This window comes from Elgaria multicarinata, chromosome 2 (assembly GCF_023053635.1).
Source record: "Elgaria multicarinata webbii isolate HBS135686 ecotype San Diego chromosome 2, rElgMul1.1.pri, whole genome shotgun sequence".
NCBI classification, from domain to species: domain Eukaryota; kingdom Metazoa; phylum Chordata; class Lepidosauria; order Squamata; family Anguidae; genus Elgaria; species Elgaria multicarinata.
The window spans coordinates 179728142-179749129 of record NC_086172.1 but is presented as its reverse complement, the minus strand read 5'-3'; the positions used below and the strand labels follow the sequence as shown (position 1 = coordinate 179749129).

Sequence of the window (20988 nt, the reverse complement as noted above, 5' to 3'; positions counted from 1 at the left end):
GAGCACCAGTATGCGGGCCAGGAACGTGGCATCATGCCACAGAAAGCTTGCTTACAAAATAAACATTTTAAAATACCCCAAGAAGTCCTCTCTCCCACCCCGCAGCTGTTCTCCATCTAGAATTGACAATCGGGGATTTCTCAGAAAGGTCTATGGGCATTATTATTATTATTATTATTATTATTATTATTTACATTTATATACTGCCCCATAGCCAAAGCTCTCTGGGTAGTTTACAAGCTTAAGAGCTGGTTTGTATGAGAAAAATGCCTGGCGCTTGCTTCCAGTGTTGTACTGGGGATGAGGCTGGCAGGGTCAAAGCACCCAGGATTAGCAGAGAACATAAGAACCCAAGAAGAGCCCTGATGCTGGATCAGACCAAGGGTCCATCTAGTCCAGCACTCTGTTCACACAGTGGCCAACCAGCCATCAGCCAGGGATGAACAAGCAGGACCTGCAACAGCACCCTCCCACCCATGTTCCCCAGCAACTGGTGCACACAGGCTTATTGCCTCGAATACTGGAGATAGCACACAACCATCAGGGCTAGTAGCCGTTGATAGCCTTTGCCTCCGGGAATTGATCCAACCCCCTTTTGAAGCCATCCAGATTGGTGGCCATCACTACAACTTGTGGTAGTGAATCCCATAATTTAACTCTGTGCTGTGTGAAGAAGTCCTTCCTTTTATTTGTCCTGGAGCTCTCATCAATCAGTTTCATGGGATGACCCTGGATTCTAGTATTTTGAGAGAGGGAGAAAAATGTCTCCCTGTCTACATTCTCCACCCCAGGCATAATTTTGTATGCCTCTATCCTGTCTCCCCTTAGTCTCGTTTTTCCCAAGCTAAACAATCCCACTTGATGTAACCTTCCCTCGTAGGGGAGTTTCTCCAGCCCCTTAATCATTTTAGTTGCCCTTTTCTGCACTTTTCCCAGCTCTATAATATCCTTTTTTAGGTGTGGTGACCAGAACTGACTGCTGCCCCCGCCCCACTCCCTCCTCAGCCTTCTGTGTTCCTTCTGAGCTTAGCTGTAGTCTTCACAGTAGCTGCAACAATATATTACTGGGTGACATCCCTATTGTAATGTAAAGTATTTGGGGTGGGGTGTGACTTAGGCAATGAAGAACTGTTTGCTTACAAAAGGGCTGCTCCCGACACATATGAAAAGTGCTAGAACTAGTTTGTTGATATGGATCAAAACAGCTGCCTACGTTTTTGGACTGTCCTTGGGGCACTGTACTCCAAAATGTTACCACCACACAATTGCTTGAGTCTGACATCTTTAGCACACAATCTGTTCATCTGAGGTCTGGAAACAAAGCCCTATGAGGAGAGACTGAAAGAACTGGGCTTGTTTAGCCTTGAGAAAAGAAGACCGAGGGGAGACATGATAGGACTCTTCACGGACTTGAAAGGTCACACAGAGGAGGGCCAGGATCTCTTCTCGATCCTCCCAGAGTGCAGGACCCGGAATCATGGGCTCAAGTTACAGGAAACCAGATTCCGGGTGGACATCAGGAAAAACTTCCTGATGGTTCGAGCAGTACGACAATGGAACCAATTTGTTAGGGAGGTCATGGACTCTCCCACACTAGAGGCCTTCAAGACACCTACTGAAATTCCCTTTTCTATGCAACTGTTAAAGATTTTCTATGCAACTGTTAAAGAATTCCCTGCCCTCCTTTTCCATATGGTCACCCTACCCTAGTGGGAAGTCTGGCTTCGGCCTGGCATGTTGTGATGAAAATGATGTACGTCAAGCAACCCAGATAGCCCAGGGTCTCGTCCAACCTTACCCCACTTTCAATGATGGCACAAAAGAGTAACCACAAACCATGTGAACAAATGAGAAACAGAAGTGAATTATGGGAGTTGCCATCTTGGGAGTGCTGATGGTGTAAACGAGGCCTGATTTCAGACCACAGAAAACTTTTTCTTCCTCTTCCACATGCAAAGGCATACAAAGTCTGATTCCAGGCTTCCAAGGGTAAAGGTTTCTCCTTTCCTTCTGTTCTCCGTCCGCCGTGGTAGAAGTTGTAGCGCCCAAATGGTTCTGACTAACACCTAGTTAACCTGAGCCAGAGAATTTTCACATTCAAAATGTAGCTATCTGCTTAATCTAACAATCCACTGTGATCGGAAAAAAAGATAGGATATTTCCGAAATACTTTGCTTTGTTTTGTTTTTGAGGAGGCGTTGAAAATGTAAAAAATAGTATTTGAGTTTCAAAACCCACTGAAGTTCACATCTGGTCACCACACATTCAGGTAGACACCCCACTTCCAAAGTGGAATTACCTCATCCCTTCCAAAGCAACAATTCACTCAAAATCCAAATCCCAACATCTGCAAGTGGAATTCCAAATGTGAAAATGTTATGCATTCGTGAATCTGAATGCATATTCTAGGGTGACCCTCTGGAAAGGAGGACCAGGGCTCCTTTATCTTTAACAGTTGCATAGAAAAGGGGATTTCAGCAGGTGTCATTTGTACGCATGCAGCACCTGGTGAAATTCCCTCTTCATCACAACAGTTACAGCTGCAGGAGCCCTGCCCTCTTTTGTATCTGGTTAAGAGGGCAGGGCTCCTGCACCTTTAACTGTTGGGATGAAGAGGGAATTTCACCTGGTGCTGCATGCATACAAATGAGACCTGCTGAAATTCCCTTTTCAATACAACTGTTAAAGATACAGGAGCCCTGGTCCTCCTTTCCAGAGGGTCACCCTAGCATAGCCCATGGCTCCCTGCTCCCCACCCCAAATTCATCCCAGGTCTAGTTTCAGGTGGTAGACCTGTATATGACCTGTATTGGAGTGGGGGGAGGGGAGGCATTCACACGTTAGAATGCTCCTCCATACAATAACAAGAAAATGAACATGTCAGACAGAAAGAGCTTAGCTTAGGTCCTCCCTGACACCCCAATTTTCTACGTGCAGGGATTACATATGTATATTTTGCATGATGTCATATTCATCTCTGTGAACCCTCACCTGAAATCTGAAGTAGTACAGCCCAGACACAGGTGGACAGCCTCAGGGCTAACCAAACTACATGTGATGGGAGCAGCCATCTTTGTTTACTGATGTGTCTGCCCCATCCATGTCTAAAATCAGTGTGTGTGTGTGTGTGTGTGTATCTCAAAAGGTACACACTGGAGGAATGAGGATCCCCCTCACACCTCCACTTTACATTCCTGTATCCCATCACTCGAAACGATTTCTTTCCAATCTGACTCATTTCCAGCTTGGTTGGAAGAAAATTTCCTGAAGCACAGAGATTCAAGGAGGGAGGGGGGAAGCCAGAGGTTCAGTTCCCCCCTCCACAATGTCAAAAATTGCTTGTCAAATATAGACCCCTTCCCCAATTCACCTGGCAGACACTTGTAAAACAAAGGAGAACTAGGCCTCAATCACTAGGCCTCGAAGGAATCCTTACCAAGCTCTTGTCATTCATAAGCAACATTATTATTTTCCAGTATTGATTAGATTATTATTTTCTGCGGTTTGTGATGCCTTAAGCATCCTCCTGACCTAAAAAAGTAGTTCATGAATTTAAACAAGAAAAGAAAAATGAAACACTGTAATGTCACGAGGTGTTGTCAGAACTCCCCAATTCCAGTATAAGAACCTCTGTGCTATGTCTGTGGAAAGCACACAACGTTTCCCCCATCTGCTTTGACTGGTAAAAAGAAAAGCTTGTTTCCCCAAGACTATTCGTTCCACACATAGACATGTGTTCGGGGTGTGCTGGGTGTGCCCAGGCACATCGTAATGTCTCTGGGGTCTCCGGAAAGTGCATATTTCCCCCCGCCATACTAATGGCATTTGAAATACTCTTTTTCCAGAGACCCCAGAACGTGTGCTTCCACTCCAATTAGGGCCTTAAAAATAAAAAAATAAAAAATTCCCTGGGTGCACATCCTAATGAAATGTGCTGCTCATGCCTGTGGTTCCACATGGCTTTGTATGTAGAGTAAGTGGTAATCCAAGGCCAATGTTTTTGAAGATATTATACAGCGAGAAAGGCCACGAGGAGTGAAATGGTGGAGGTAAAGTCAATCGGACTCAGCAACCTTTTCGGCAGGAAGCCATTCTCACTCGCCCACCGGTTTCTAAAAGCGCTTGGTTTGCTGTACGCGAACTCCATCCGCAGTGATCCGAGCACATCCGTCCCTTGTGGCGGGGCATCTAAGCGGCCCGACAGCAGCCGTTGCGTCCTTGGGATCTGATTCACATTTAGGAGAAAGGGCGGATCCGAAACAGAAATAAAACCAAACCAAAAAGCTGACAGAGAGTCGTATCGCGGGCTCTCCGGGAACTTTGCTATCAGCCAAAAGAGCAAAAAAGAGCGAAGCTAACACACACGCACACAGAGCACATGGGTGTTGAAGAGGCCAAGAGGGGTCGCCACAACCCCGTGAGGGTGCAGAACCTGGTTTGTCTTTTCTTCTTCTAGATTCCCACGCCCCCCTCCCCCTTTTTTTGAAATTTGGTTTTTGCTGGCCTGGAGTTACCAGACGACCGGATATTCTCCTCCTTGCTCCTACGAGGTCAATTCCTGAAGAAAACCATTGCAGCTCTCTCGATGTGTCCTGAGAAAAAGCCAGCGGGCACCCACTTCCTCTTTACTGCATGGAACCCCGTGCATTATAGAAGTCCGGGACCGGCAGGCCAGTGTGAAGTGTCACCTACAACCAAAGACCACTTAGTACAGTGTTCAACCCTGGTGGCATGTCGCATCCCATAACAACAGCTGGGGTGCTTTGGTTCCCTCCCACCCCCACCCCTGCACAGAAAGAAAGCCAAACCATAGACACGTTTCATACTGTATATCAGCCTCACCCAAAAGGCTCTAGATACCCAGCAAACGATCACTGATTCTATGAAACAGGCACATGCATTAAAATGTAGACCCGCCTTCCCCTACTTGGGACTCTCCAGACATGCCAGACTACGTTGGCCAATGGCCATGCTGGCTGGGAATGATGGGACTTGCAGTCCATCATACCAGGTTTGGAAAGGCTGACGTAGGCCACAACCCATCCACACCTGCCCTAGGCCCATGGTTCCTGCATTTCTGCGGCCCCACCTCCAGTCCTGCCTCCCAGCCTACATTGCCCCCATTCCAGCCACGGATGTGAGCCCCCCATTCCACGCGATGGCAGCCTCCTGCTCTCTCTCCCCAGCGGCCCAAGTCCTTTCCCGCTCCTTACTTGTACATTCCTGTTCAGGCTGACAGCAGGGAAGAAGACACCTTCCAGGTTCTCAAAGGCCACCGGCCCCTGCTGGTCCTCATTGATGGAGAAGGTCACGGTCCTCCTGTTCAGGTCAAGTAAGATGCCTACGGTGGCCCCTTTGGTGATGCCTCCTTCAGTCCTGTCAGGGAGAAAAAGCAAGCCTTGCTCTCCTTCTTTTAATTCTATCGCTATCCTGCCTTTCCTCCATGGAACGCAAGGTGGCATATATGGTTCTTTTTCCTCCCCTCCTTCCGTTTGCTCTTCACAACATCCCTGTGAGGTAGGTCAGTTTGAATGAGAGTGGCCTAGTCTGCATATAATGCCAACCCATGTTTTGTCTGTCCTCACAAATCTGGTATATCTTTTAGTAGTTGGTTCAAAAACGGTTTCGTTTTGATCTGCACTTTTTGCTGCAAAAATCTCCCCTTTCATATAAATATTGTATGCTGTTTTACAGATTGTATTACTGCTTCTCACTTGCACCTTCTGCCGGGTAATTTTTAAGCCCTATTTTATGCCTGCTTTATAGTCTGGAATAATAAACTTGCTGATTATTAGGGATGCTTCTCCTTGGACCGGAGAAGCAGAAGCGGATCGGGGCGGGGGGCTTCGCCTCCCCTTAAGGCAGAGGCGAAGAGGATCGGGGGAGCAGCAGAGCATTGCGGAGCGGATCGAGGTGAAGGCGGATCCTTTGCCTCGATCCGGAGCTCCGCAAAAAAGGTAAGGGGGGGTTACTTGGCCCTGCCGCTGTCGCTGCCGCCCATGCAGTGACGGCAGCAGAGCCAGGTAAGGGGGCAAGGAGGAGGGGGATCTTACCTGCGTCCGTCCGCGAACCTGCAGCTGCTTCAACTGAGCCCGAGGACTCAAACAGGAAGACTAGGCCGCAACTGGTTGAGGCCTTGGCCCCAGTCTTCCTGGTTGAGGCCTCGGGCTCAGTTGAAGCAGCCATGGGTCTGCGGACGGATGCAGGTAAGGGGGAGGAGGGAGGGGGGTTTACCTCGCCCTGCCACCACCGCCACCACCGCAGAGCCAGGTAAGGGGGAGGGGGGGCTTACCTGCGTCTGTCGCGGCCTGTCACCAGCTTCACTAGAGCCCGCGGCTCAACCAGGAAGTGTAGGCCGCAATTGGGGCCTACAGTTCCTGGTTGAGCCGCGGGCTCTAGTAAAGCTGGGACGGGACGGGACGGACACAGGTAAGGGGGAAGAGGGAGAGGGGCCTTACCTGGCGCCACTCCCTGCCGCTGTGGAGCTCCGATTTGGATCGAGGCGGGGCGGAGTGGGCCCAATCCGCAATTTGCGGATTGGGAGTGAAGAGGATCGGGGGGTCCGTGCACATCCCTACTGATTATATTATTGTTTCCTGTGTGCAAGATTTGCAGTTTGTCCTGCTCTCTCTCATTCTCCTTGGGCTTTTATCGGTCAGGAAATCATCTTTGTTGCTTAACCTTAGGAGCTGATTTGGTCCCACCTACCTATTGGTGTGTGAGTTGTTGTGCATGAACCAGCTCCGGTTATTGTCCACATACATGGCCCAAGCCTTGTCATCTTTCCCCAGCATGACGTCCTTGAGCACGTCCACGCGGGCCACGCCGAAGGCCGGGTCTGGGTGGTTGTCGTAGCGATCGATGGACAGCTCCCAGTAGTGGAGGCCTTTGGAGAAACCGGTTTTGCCCAGCACGACACGGTCGTCATAGCTGTTGCAGGTGACGGTCAGGTTGTCATTGGAGAAGATGATGTCGGAGTGAGCAGTGCAGGGGTCGAACGAAAACCAGGCCACTGCAAGACACACGAAAGGTGGAGCGGTTATCCGCGTGGACGGAAGGGCGGACCCGGGTAGGCGGGGGCACGCAGACGGTACGAAAAGGGTCGCATGCTGCCATGCAGGGAGGGGTGTTTGGATCTGCAGCTCAGTCAAGGGGGCGTTCTCCGGGTGCTTCTGGGGCTGAACTAAAGGAAGGCGTGGGATTGGTTGTCTTAAAAGAAGACACGTCTATTCAGAGCAGTCCGGCTAAACGGTTTAGAGCCCCAGTGGATGGAATGACTGAAATGGAGTGGAAACCACTGAGCCCGTGTGTGTCATAGAATCATAGAATAATAGAGTCGGAAGGGGCCTACAAGGCCATCGAGTCCAACCCCCTGCTCAATGCAGGAATCCACCCTAAAGCATCCCTGACAGATGGTTGTTCAGCTGCCTCTTGAAGGCCTCTAGTGTGGGAGAGCCCACAACCTCCGTAGGTAACTGGTTCCATTGTCGTACTGCTCTAACAGTCAGGAAGTTTTTCCTGATGTCCAGCCAGAATCGGGCTTCCTGTCACTTGAGCCCATTATTCCATGTCCTGCACTCTGGGAGGATCAAAAAGAGATCCTGGCCCTCCTCTGTGTACATACTGTGCAACTCTCCGTGTGAAAAGCACCAGAGATGGGCAGCAGAAAACAGCATGTGTGCAGTGAGCACACATGACGGTCGACGCATGGATGCCCTTCAGTGTCTGGATGCTTCCCAAAGAGGGTTCTGCGCACACTGCCCACAACGCAGCCCCTAGGCCAGCCTTCCTCAACCTGGGGTGCTCCAGATGTGCTGGACTACAACTCCCAGAATGGCATTCTGGGAGATGCAGTCCAACACATCTGGAGCGCCCCAGGTTGAGGAAGGCTGCCCTAGGCAGTGCGTGCACACCCAAGTTGGGCCTATAAATCCTTACATCAACATTTCAATTTACATCTGAGGATTCTGGCTCTCCCCAGCAAAAGATGTGCACACAGACAGCAAGGCGAAAAGACCATTATGTATATCCCACACACGTGCCAGACGGCTGGAGCAAATTCTGGCCTTCTCGGAATTTCGGGGTTGCACTAGGTCCAGCTTTTCCTAACCAGCATCCCTCCAGGTGTGCTGGACTACAAACTCCCATCACTCCCGGGCAGCATGTGCATTGGCCATGTTGGCTTGGGATGATGGGAGTTGTAGTCCAACTCATTTAGTGGTCATCAGTTTGGAGAAAGTTGTATTAGATGTTTGGCAGCAGAATTGAGAAGCTCAACCATTGCCAACAGAGATGGCTGTGTGTGCATCTGTGTGTGTGTGTGTGTATATATTTGGAGGGTCTTGCTTGTGAGCGAGAAGTGGCAGGTAGCGGGGAGGTCTCAACCCTCTCCTGCCCACTCTTTCCCATACACCTGTCTCCCCACAACTCTACAGCGGTGTGGTGGCAACCCAGGCTGCATACACACTATATGAAGCAGGTATTCCCTGTAGGGTGTGCTGCATCTTGTCCCAGTGCAAAAGAGAACGGAGGAGGCCATGTGAATGCTGAGCCTCACTGGGTGCACTGGGAACCTGTGGCGCTTCGGGGTGGCAATCTGGGCACATGCAAACTCCAACGGCATGGTTTTGGCTCGATGATGAGACCTCGCCTTGTTGACAACACACAAAGGAAGCACGCTTCTCTGATGCATGCGCTATACAGATTTAGGAAAACACACACAACACCCCTACACCAGCCGTTGTGATTTACGGGCCCGCCAATTCCCCCATGCACCCAAAGGCATCGTACCTGCTACCAGTTTTTTAATATCAACTGTTGTCATTCCAAGCGCAATGCATGAAGGAGAACAAATGAGAAGCAAAATAGGCATTTATATGAGAGACCGAAAGCTCCGGTTGTGAGCGTTACAGCTTCCGCTCATGGATTTGTTTGCCAGCCGCCCTCCTTTCCTCCCTCCACTGAAGCCGGTACATCCATTTGGTGTTAATGGAAACCCTGAGTAATTATACATAATGCGCACCGAAGACTACATAGCCATACAGACGGGGAGGGAAGGGTCTGGACAAAGTGATTCTTTGGATGGCTTTGCCTTCCCACAACTCTAACAGAAACCAAACAAGTAAACACACTTCTGCCTCCCCACACCCAGGAAAAAAGCAAAACCAGGCCTAGGTTTCACTTATTATAATGGCGGAATCCAAACTAGGTTTACGGGACCACTGCCCTAGATCAATGACTGAATCCGGCAATCCAGAGTACAGAGGCGCCAACGTACACCTGCGCTGTAATAATTGCAGCGCAGGTGTGGTGGATGTCGATCAGGGAGAACGGGGTTCAAATCCACACTAAGCCATAACACTCTCTGGGGGGGGGGGGGCTGTGCTGGCTGTACTCTCTAAGCCTAGGCTTAGAGAGTATGTCATTCATTACCATGAATCATATGCTGCTCCATCTTGCTGTTCCTTGTATTGTTTGGTATTATTATTGCAACTGAAATGGTTTTTCATAGAGCATGGCTAGACGAGAGGTGTGCAGGGTGGGTGATGATCTCGTGATACGATGATCGCGAGACTGTCCCCCTTGTCTACACACAGCTCCTGAGGAACTCCGCGCCCTGTGCCCCGGCTCCTCACAGTTACTCGTGAAGAGCAGGGATGAAAATGGGACACCCGGCCACACGTCCCGTGGTCTCGGGATCAGCCCGAGGCCGCGGGAAAAGTTAGGAATAAAGGGTAGGGTGATATCCCGGGGAAAAGGAGGGATCATCCCTCCCTGGTCCCGGGATCCCTTGTGCGTCACGTGGACGCACAGGGACAATCCCCGGGATATCGCCCCTTCTAGACATGCCCATAGTGTATTTAAATGTGATTTTTTAATATCTGTACGTGAACTGCTCAGAGATCTTATTGTATTAAGTGGTATATACATGGGGTGACCATATGAAAAGGAGGACAGGGCTCCTGCAGCTTTAACCATTGTGATGAAGAGGGAATTTCACCAGGTGCTGCATGCGTACAAATGACCCCTGCTGAAATTCCCTTTTCTCTCCAATAGCTTCGGCTATTGGGCGGTATAGAAATGCAATAAATAAATAAACTGTTAAAGATACAGGAGCTGTATCCTCCTTTTCATATGGTCACCCTAATATAAGGCTTTTAGAGAGAAGTCCAATGACCTCCAGGCAGCATCTGGAGTGCCACAGAATCATAGAATAGTGGAGTTGGAAGGGGCCTATAAGGCCATCAAGTCCAACCCCCAGCTGGGTCCCATAAATCTGTGGCACCCCCAGGATGCCATGGATTCGCTCCTCTGCGCTGGTAGACAGAGCTACGAACATGAAGGAGAAATGATTGCGGGTGATGCCCATCCCCATCCCCAGCTGCTGCAGAAAATTCCTCTTAGAAGGTTGCAACTGCAAGTTGGAGAGGGAGAAAAAGGGGGTGGGGCACTGTGGGGAAGGGAAAGGTTGCCATACACAGAATCTTATGGCCTCTCCGGTCCCCTCCCTGCCCAATGAAATGTAAGCCCGCTAGATGTATTCAGAGGCCTGCCTAGCAGCTTTTTGTGATCTAAACAGGGGAACAGAGGTGAAATTGCTCTGCCCGTCTCCTGCCCTGCCTTGCTCTTGCCAGCAGGGCCTAGAATAAGCAGAGCATTCCACACTCACAGCCTTCTGTCTGTCCGAGAGCGCATGTATATTACCCTGAGCCACTGGGCAGAAAGGCAGGATATAAATATGAGACATCCGTGAATATTAGATGACTCCCCTTGAGCGAAGGGTGCTTCCACATTCACAGCTATGGGCAATTGGCTCAAACGATGCTCAGCTGGAGCCTTGAGCAGCTGCCCCTCTGTGGAAAACCACCTAGACCTCTTGAGGGTCGAGAAACGTTAGTGGCTCTTTGCTTTGTGATTGGTCACTGCTCTTTTCCCATCAGTATATAAACTTCCCCTTCCTTCCCACAGACTTTGTGTTACAGAACACTTTTTTGCATGCTGCTCACAGACTTGGATCCTTGATTGCCCTTGCCTTTGCCTGCTTTGCTTCCTGATTGCATAGGCTTTCCCCTACAGAGTTCCTCATTCGTTCCCTCAATACCTGTTTCTCTGTCTAGATCGGTGTAGACTTCTCCTTGCACTCCGAGCTATCAGTTGCCTGACCCCAGTCTTGGTTAACTGCCTTGACCAGACCAACTCAATAAAATGGGTCCTAATTTGCAGAGATTTGGTTCCTTTCTTCTGGGAAGCACAAAACAGCACAGTGGAAGCTCCATGAATGCAAAGAGAGGCATGTGTGGAGTTTCCTCCATTGAAATGAGTAAAGAAGACCGTAGAAGCATACGGTGTGTTTATAGGAGCCTAGCATCTTCTTTGTCGACTGAACCAATCCTTGGGGCCTGCAGCTATAAATAGCCTCTCTCATTTTGACATCACTTCCCTGGAACTTCCTGGGTTGTGTCTCTCCCTACTTCAAAGGTTGTTACAAACAAGTCTGGACAAACCAGGACAGACGTCTTCTGGCAGTGAACATTACGTGCTTCTCTTTGCCAGATACACACAAGAAAGTCAGGGGTGAACGGGTGACCGAAAACAAAGGAAACACCACTGAAGTCAAAGGGAAATACTTGCCTAATTGGGAGAAAGGTCCCGACTGGGTCTCAAAACCTATAAAGAGATACTACATTTCACACTTCGGCACTAAGAAACGGCAACTGGACTCATGTGACGGAAATAAGGCAAAAGCGCTTGTGGACGGGAGCTGCCTAAAACAATTGCCCAAGTCACTCAAATAGTAGAAGGCTGGCGTGAAAGCAGAGCCGTGTGCATATTCCACGGGGCTCTGGGTTAAAGACCCTCAGAAGAGCGCTGGTGGATGAGATGCATAAATTTGTGGATTCTGGTTTCAGAATTTTACCTGTGGATGCGAGAAATGCACGCCGCTCCGTTCATCTGGGTTTCAGCAGAGGCCTTTTAAATGAAACTGGGCTTTCAGCAACTTCAGGAATTGCAGTCTTTACAATCTGGGTGTTCTGCCATCATACAACTTCTCCATAAATATCCCACAGGGGAGCAAAAGTTGGGGTGCGCGGTCTCGGCTTCCCCTCCAGCCCTCCAGTATTTCCCCCACCCTCATACTCAAGCTTAGGACCAGCGTACTCCAAAGATACAAACTCCACATACAAGGAAGCAGGGCAGAGTCATTAACTCTTTGTACACTGGACACAAGATCAAAACGTTCAGAAACGGGAAATATCAAAAGCCAGTCGCACGAAAGCAATGAGATGTGGAACCCATAAAGCACAATGGGGAAAATATGAAGAAGAAGAAGAAGAAGAAGAAGAAAGGCGGGGATCGTGGCCCCTTGGTGTAGCGCACCAACCTAAATGCTGCGTCATTCCTCATTCCAAATTATGGGGTGGACGGAACAAAAAAGTATATGTCAGGGTTATTCTCCTTTAGTTTACGTTGGTGTCAGGCAGATGCCAATGGGGTTTACACCAGCGTAAGCTTGTGGCGATGGGAGAATCTGAAAAAAAAGGGAAGGTAAAAAATGTTGCATAGGTGGGATGGGAAGGGCTGAGAGGCGTCGATGCCACCCGAGGCAGCCCCTGTGCAGGGATTAAGAACGAGATGGCTCAAGGCAGCCCTGAGGCAAAAGAACAAAATGGCGCCCTCTCTGATTCCATGTAGAAAAGCCACAGGCCGGCCAATACGTCTTCTTCAACACCGCTGATGGGAAAACCTCCTTCCCCACATCTGAAAGCAGCAGGCTAGCTTAGGAGGTGCAGAGCCAGCCATGTTGCCCACAGCTCCCCCAACACCTTGCTGCCTCCTCCCAGCCTCTGCCGCCTGAGGCATTTGCTTCACTCTGCCTCATGGTAGGGGCAGCCGTGAGTTAAGATTCAATGCTGCAAAATCCAGAAGCAAGTCAGAGGTTGTGATTTCAGCCCCAGGTGCTAATCAGCTTTTTTTGAACAGCCTTCCCCAACCCGGTGCCTTCCAGATGTGTCAGACAACAACTCCCATCATTCCCAGGCAGTATGGCCAATGATGAGAGTGGTATTCCCAGCATTCCTTACCTCTAGCCATGCTGGCAGGGGCTTTTGGAAGATGAAATCTTGAACATCTGGAGATCTACCTTCTGCTCACCCTTGGTCTAGGGGAAGTGGGTTCATCCATGGTGGAAATACTGCCTTGGGGCACAAGACTTTCTACCTTAGCCTTCCCCAACCTGGTGCCCTCCAGTTGCAGCATCAGACTGTATCATGGGAATGATAGCAGTTGTAGTTCAACACATCTGGAAGACACCAGGTTGGCCACAGCTGGACTGGACATTCCACAGATGCAAGCCCACTGAAAATGATTTCTCATGAGGACTTCAACTTAGATTTCTTGTGTGTGTGTGTGTGTGTGTGTGTGTGTGTGTTGAAATCTGACCTGCATCTGTGGCTAATGAAACACCCACCAGTTTGATGGGCTGCACTTCACCCATAACCGTGGATGGCTGCCCTTGACTTTTGTGGGAGAAAGAAAGGAAGTGGCATTCAGAGCTTCTGTTGGGTTGGGGTCAACACCTGCCCCTTGACGCTGGTGACCACAGTACCAAGGGTGAGGAGCCATTTTTGCCATACTTCAACAGTTTCCCAATGGTAGACCTGTAACCCTCTCCCATAGATGTTAATGGCAGCCATGGGGATTCCGTGGGGGAAGCAGAAAGCAGAAGAAACGGGCAAGGTCACCTGCCGAGATTGGAGGAGGGAAGCGATTGCTCTCCACAGATTAAATCATACCTGGGCAGGATCCATGCGCTGCTGGACTTACAGCAAATGTGCGCCCCCTACAGGTCGGGAGGACACATTGCCCTGGATGTATGATGGGTAATACAATGATAACTTCTGCATCTTCTGTTATGATATCAATCCATAGCTTTAATAGCGGATCTAGTAATAGTTTCAACGATCTTCTAAAAAAAAATCCCTTTGCTGGATCAAAGACTAACCTATACTAACTCTGGATTCATGGCCATAAAGACTGGCTGCCAGTAGCAGTTGCCCCCCTGTCAAAGCCCAGGCCTTTGCTTGTCCGTGCACTTCGACAAGACTACAAACTCGTTATACAGAAACAAACATGTCACACGCCTACGTCATTGGAGCTTCCTCCACGGCGGAAAGCGGAACGCTGACAACACAGAACACTCGCTCTTGTCTCACACGGACGTCATGGGTGGCGAGGGGTGGGAACGGGAGGGAGGGAGGGAGGGAGGGGGACACCCCCGCCAAAAAATAATCCAAACAGGAGAAGCAGAAGCAAACCAGCCACAAAACAAGAACTGGAGCCCAAAACAAGAACGGGGGGGGGGACGTCCAGAAGCGCAGCCCAAGCGGTAACGCCAGGCGTGCTGGGCTCACCCACCGGCCGAATTCAGAGATTGCAAAGAGGAGTGCAAGCTCATTTGGTGGGACGAGGATCTGAGCTCAAAGTAGGACCTCCCCGGAAAGCTGTTCTGCAGGTTAAGAGTAGAAGAGAAGGGACTCGCTCTACGCAGCTGCAGCCTTTCCAGAGGCACGGGGAAAGTCAGGGCCTGCTCCTCAGGCTCGGAGTCTAAATGCAAGATCAAGGCAAAGCCAGAGTCAGAGCTCCGTTTGTAGGCGGTTACCTGAGACGTGATTCCAGCGAGGCACGGAAGTCTGGACCTGTATAAATGCAAGGGGGTGGAGCAGAGGAGACTGGCGGTTCCATGCAGAGTTTCTTTAGAGTTCTGGCTGGGTCTGACTGAAACCTGGAGCGGATTCATTGCCCTGCTGGTCAGGGCTGGTGCTACCATAGAGGCCACTCAAGCAGCCGCCTAGAGCGCCAAGGTAAGGGGGTTGCTGAACGCTGCACCTGGAAGCCGCTCTCCCACAATGGCTCTGAGAGGGCGGCTTCCGGGCGCGCCGTTCTGAAGCCGCCTGCCTGCCCCAGCGTCCTGGCTTCGCTTCGGCTGGGTGGGCGCCGAAGCGAAGCCAGAATGCTGGGGTAGGGGGGTGGGGCAGCGGCTTCAGAACAGCGTGCCTGGAAGTCGCTTTCCCAGAGTGGCTTCCGGCCGGGCACGCCATTCCGAAGCCGCCCCCCCCACCCCATCGTCCTGGCTTCGCTTTGGCTGGGTGGGCGAGATGGCACCCCGTGCCCCGGTACACTGGGGTGGGGGTGGGAGTGGGTGAAAGCAGCTCACTTGCCTAGGGTGCAAAATAGTCTGGCACCGGCCCTGCCGCTGGTATGGGGGCCACCAGCCTTCACTGGGATGGAGGGACCTACCCTACCAACTAGCATGCAAGGCTAGGCTTCTGCAGCACAGCACGTGGCCTCTAGGGGGCGCCACCCTCCCCGCTGTTCTTTTAGTCATGGAGCGAGTTCCTAGCCCTTAATGAGCAGAAATAACTCGACAGACATGTGTTCAAATGCTGCCAAGAAGAGAAGAGACAATAATTGGCGTAGGGTTCTCCTCCACCGTTTTCTCCACGGCCACAAGTCCCTGGCGGCTTTCCCCATGTCCTGCTCCAGTATTTGGCCAAAGGAGTAGAAACAGGAGATTTGGTGGATAAATAAACAACAGAACATCATTTTTAATTATTATTATTATTTTTATCCACGACCAATTTGAATACATTATTCTGACTGCAATTTCTCCATTGTTCTGGGCAGAGAGTTCCTTTTCGTCTCCATAATCTGTTCATCGCACGGACGTCTCCCACCAACCCGTTTTCCTTACAGAAACTCCCATAAAAGGCTAGAGATCTCGCAGCCTGCAAGTTAAGGATCGTGAGAGAGGAATTCGGCACAGTCGCCAAATACATCCCACGAGCTCATGTTAGCCGCTGTGCAATGACTGCAAGGGATTTTCTCTAGTCACAAGAGCGTGATCCGAACTGCCCAAGCTAGCCCTCTGCCATTGTTTTACTAACTGAGCAACTTCCTAGCCCCCCATTGTGCAGAAATAAAAAAGCATTTCTCCACAGCGCAGCCCTAAAGATGTATGGGGACCATATCTCTATATGGTGGGGACCATATCTAGTCCCTCAAGTTCAACCCAGATTGGGCTCACAACAGCAATGCGTTTGTGATGCCGGGTGGGGGTGGTACTGCGTTTTCCAGTGGCTTACGCCACAACAGCAGACTGTCCCATTTCAAAACCATGTCCCCCTCGGTGTCATTTATTTTCCTTCCCCCACCCCATTGATGGGGTTTCGAATTGCCTTCCACTCTGCTGAGTGTGCTTTTTGCTCCATGGAAGACGTTTTCCTCTTCCCTCCCCTTCTCCTTTTCCTTGTATGCCGTGCCTTTTTAGATTGTAAGCCTGCAGGCAGGGACTGTCTTTGTCTGGATTGATTGTAAAATGCTCCAGGAGCCTTTTGGGGGCTGAGGAGCAGGATAAAGAGACTCCAAATAAATAATAAATAATAAAACCAGATTCACAAAATGTACAATTCCAATCATGGAAAGTCATTTATCCATCCGCCCTTCTTGCCCACGGCTTCCCTTTGCTGCCTCAGCATCCCTTTGCTGGTCTCCCTGGTTCCACCGTTGCCTTAGGCTTGGGTGGCAGAACTTGGGGCAGGATTGCACCATCCAAGCCTGGTGCCAGAGTGGTTTGCTCTCGACCCAGGTGCTGCTCGGATATGCACTTCTAGCTGTGGTTCTACATTCTCAGGGAGGGAGGAAGAGTTACCAGACTCTGATGCTAGAAGTGGGAGCACAGGTAGACTTCAGGAATTCCAGGTCAGGAGCCTGACTCAACCCAACAACCTCCTAGGGCTGAATAAGTTTTCCTCCCCACCGGAGAAGGCAGAGAGCAGGCATTGTGATGTGAACTACACAGTCGGCCCGTTCAGAAGACACCTTAAAAATGTTGTCTCTTGAGATTCCTTGCCACTGCTTGTGGGGCAGAATTGGGCAGGGATCAGCAAGGAGCAGCACTGGAGCCCCATGGAGCTGTCCGTGGTCATACAGTATCCCGGCGTTTCCAGCTTGATGTTCCTTGCAGCTGATTCTCTCCATTAACCTCACCCAGCTCCAGGCAACTTGGAGCTCAGCTGGAACAGGACAAGTGAAGGGATTAGACCAGTGCTGTCAACGCCCAGGGAAAGGCAGCATGAGCGTGGGCACTCCTCCCGTGGCTTGTCGTTGGTGCATCATTTCATGCAGCCCCAGGAAAACCATCTCCACACTCTGCCAGGAATGGATTAATTGGCCCAGGGCCTGTCGTGCTCAACGAAGTGAGATAATTTAGGGTCCCAGTCATTTTTGCCACCCATTATGGGAATGGCTGGTATATATATATTGATTGACGTTGGCTAAATCACAGAATCATAGAATAGCAGAGTTGGAAGGGGCCTACAAGGCCATCGAGTCCAACCCCCTGCTCAATGCAGGAATCCACCCTAAAGCATCCCTGACAGATGGTTGTCCAGCTGCCTCTTGAAGGCCTCTAGTGTGGGAGAGCCCACAATCTCCCTAGGTAACTGATTCCATGGTCGTATTGCTCTAACAGTCAGGAAGTTTTTCCTGATGTCCAGCTGGAATCTGGTTTCCTTTAACTTGAGCCCGTTATTCCGTGTCCTGCACTCTGGGAGGATCGAGAAGAGATCCTGGCCCTCCTCTGTGGGACAACCTTTTAAGTATTTGAAGAGTGCTCTCATGTCTCCCCTCCATCTTATCTTCTTCAGGCTAAACATGCCCAGTTCTTTCAGTCTCTTTTCATAGGGCTTTGTTTCCAGACCCCTGATCATCCTGGTTGCCCTCCTCTGAAGGAGGTTGCCCTCCTTCAGAGGAGGGTTGGGAGTACAGCTCCCATAATCACCCTAGGTCAGGATAAGGCCCAGTCTCCCTGGTGTGGATTCCAAATTTGACTTGGAGGCAAAAGAAGGAGAAAACGAGCCAAGACATGAAGCAATGGAGGAAATTGTCCAAGATTCTCCAGGAGTCAAGGAGGAATCTTCCGAGGAGCTTATCATACAGGTGGCCTAAGCTCAGAGATCTTCCTCTCCCTCTCCCACCCCTCTGGGAACTCAGTCTTTGTCAGAGAGGGAGGGAGCATCAGAAATGATCGATCCCAAAGTCCACTGCAGGGTCAAACAGGCGGAATTAGACGAGGTGGGAGGCAGTCCACTAGGTTAGCCACTCTCCCGTGGTTGCAGTTTGAAGACCCTCCCTGAAGGAGGAGTCTGGTAAAAGCCTCTTGGACACAACGGGAAACCATCCATTTAGTTGATAGCCAACTGCCTTCCCTTGTTAGGCTAATTAAGCTTAGAGGATGGCTCCTTGCATTCACACTCCCTTCAGATGTGAAGAGGTGTCTATTTACTGAATAAACTTTTATTTTGGATTACACAGCAAAACTCTTTATTGACTCACATCTCGGTGGGAGGGTTCGACCCACGTCATTGCGAGTTGTACAGAGGTGTATGATAGGAAAGTCATATTAAGAACGTTTCCACGAACTGTCTTTGTGTTATTTTGAGCAAAGCTCATAGTTCAAAAACCAGGAAGATGAGATTTAGAGGGCAATCCTATGCATGTTCACACAGAAAAAAAAGTCCTATAACACCCAGCATAGCTGGCTGGAGTTATAAGACTTTTTTTTTCTATCTCTACATGCATAGGATTGTAGGACTTTTTCTGTCTTGACATGCATAGGAGTGCAGCCCCAGATATTATTAAGAAAGTGGGGAGGAGAGATGCAGCTAGGTAATTTTTGACCCTGGACGTCATGGTCTTACAGGGTGCAGCCTTTTATACAGCCATGTGCATTACTTCAATTGTGAAGCACACAACTAATTTTTTTCTTTTCCTGCCCACCACTACATCCTTTACAACTGCTTCTACATTTCTGATGATAGAGCAAAATAAAGCTAACAAACAAAATCCTGTTTGCACATCCTGACTGTTTGTTGTTATTGTTTTTAAAGAAGAAATACTCTGAGCAAGTGCAGTTTTGTGTTTCATAGAATCATAGAATAGTAGAGTTGGAAGGGGCCTATAAGGCCATCGAGTCCAACCCCCTGCTCAATGCAGGAATCCACCTTTGAATCTCATTTAAATCTTAGCACCACCGTTGCTACAGGAATAAAATGGAATTTGCTTCTGATAGGGTGACCTTATGAAAAGGAGGACAGGGCTCCTGTACCTTTAAGAGTTACATAGAAAAGGGAATTTCAGCAGGTGTCATTTGTATATATGGAGAACCTGGGGAAATTCCCTCTTCATCACAACAGTTAAAGGTGCAGGAGCTATACGAGAGTGACCAGATGTAAAAGAGGGCAGGGCACCTGCAGCTTCAACTGTTGTGATGAAGAGGGAATTTCACCAGGTTCCCCATATATACAAATGACACCTGCTGAAATTCCCTTTTCAATACAACTGTTAAAAATACAGGAGCCCTGTCCTCCTTTTCATAGGGTCACTCTAGCTTCTTTTGACTTTGGTGCTTTATGCATAAGCTTCAAGAAAAGGAGGGCATGTTCTAGGGTGACCACATAGAAAGGAGGACAGGGCTCATGAATATTTAACAGTTGTGTAGAAAATGGGAATTCAGCAGGTGTCCTTTGCAGGCATGCAGCACCTGGTGAAATTCCCTCTTCTTCATCACAACAGTTTAAGTTGCAGGAGCCCTGCCTTCTTTTGTATCTGGTCACGCCAGGCAGGGCTCCTGCCGCTTTAGCTGTTGTGATGAAGAAGAGGGGATTTCACCAGGTGCTGCATGCCTACAAAGAACACCTGCTAAAATTCCCTTTTCAATACAACTGTTAAAGATACAGGAGCCCAGTCCTCCTTTCCATAGGGTCATCCTAACATGTTCTAAAAGTAAAAAATCATAAAATGAATACCTTTGGGGGATTGCCCAGCGGCTGATCCCTAAGCACGTATGTATGTGTATAGAAAGATAGATCATAGAATCATAGAATCATAGAACAGCAGAGTTGGAAGGGGCCTACAAGGCCATCGAGTCCAACCCCCTGCTCAATGCAGGAATCCACCCTGAAGCATCCCTGACAGATGGTTGTCCAGCTGCCTCTTGAAGGCCTCTAGTGTGGGAGAGCCCACCACATCCCTAGGTAACTGGTTCCATTGTCGTACTGCTCTAACAGTCAGGAAGTTTTTCCTGATGTCCAGCTGGAATCTGGCTTCCTTGAACTTGAGCCCATTATTCCGTGTCCTGCACTCTGGGAGGATCGAGAAGAGATCCTGGCCCTCCTCTGTGTGACAACCTTTCAAGTATTTGAAGAGTGCTATATCTATATTGATATAGATATCAATATAGTTATAGATATAGAGATGAATGTGGGTGTATATCCAGGGAGAGAGAGGCACTGGGCCGTCAACTACAACTCTCTGGCTCAGCCTTCCTCAACCTGGGGCGCTCCAGATGTGTTGGACTGCATCTCCCAGAATGCCCCAGCCCTGGCTGGGGCATTCTGGGAGTTGTAGTCCAACACATCTGGAGCGCCCCAGCTTGAGGAAGGCTGCTCTGGCTGGTCATTTAGCATCTTCCCGGACCGCAAGGCCACGGACTTCTTCTCCCAGGGACCCACCCTTATTGCATCACGGAGGGGGCAGAGGAGGGCCAAGAAAGACAAGCAGGGCCGTTTTCCACCCAAGGGTAAAAAATAAATAAAGCCTCTGTGGACCTTGAGACAATTTCTGCATACTCGGGAAAATACAGCCAATTGTGCAGCGTCTTTTAAGAATCGAGGCAAAAACGACCAGGGCTCTCTTTAGCAACTTGGCTTCCATTCTTTCCCAGGTGTGGGACTGAGGGGGGATTCTAGTTTGGAAAGGCAAATTAGCCGAAGCGGCCACAGTAATCGGCCATATGAAGTTGCCCCTCCTGCAAACACGGTGACCCTGTTCAGACGACACGCTAAGCCATGGGGGTTAGGCATTCTGAGCTAAACCTTATGGCTCAGCGTGTCGTGTGAACCACGACATAGCAGGTTGTGTGCATCATTC

General features: G+C 49.7%; 1 protein-coding gene across 20 annotated transcripts in view; it reads right to left on the bottom strand.

The window, feature by feature from the left end:
- Positions 1–4485: 4485 nt before the first annotated feature.
- Positions 4486–20988, bottom strand: part of TRIM9 (tripartite motif containing 9) — an 87835-nt gene continuing 71332 nt past the window's right edge. For 6 of the 20 annotated variants that reach the window (XM_063118261.1, XM_063118262.1, XM_063118268.1 and 3 more), the window contains 3 exons: positions 6709–7012; positions 5214–5376; positions 4486–4688 (listed from right to left, as the gene is read on the bottom strand). In XM_063118261.1, coding sequence (XP_062974331.1) covers positions 4626–4688; positions 5214–5376; positions 6709–7012 — 530 coding nt within the window. In that variant the 3' untranslated portion in view covers positions 4486–4625. Of the gene's footprint in view, positions 4689–5213; positions 5377–6708; positions 7013–8790; positions 8815–11631; positions 11668–14415; positions 14605–18840; positions 18847–20988 lie in introns of all 20 variants that reach the window. The other 14 variants (XM_063118251.1, XM_063118252.1, XM_063118265.1 and 11 more) reach the window with 9 other exon arrangements.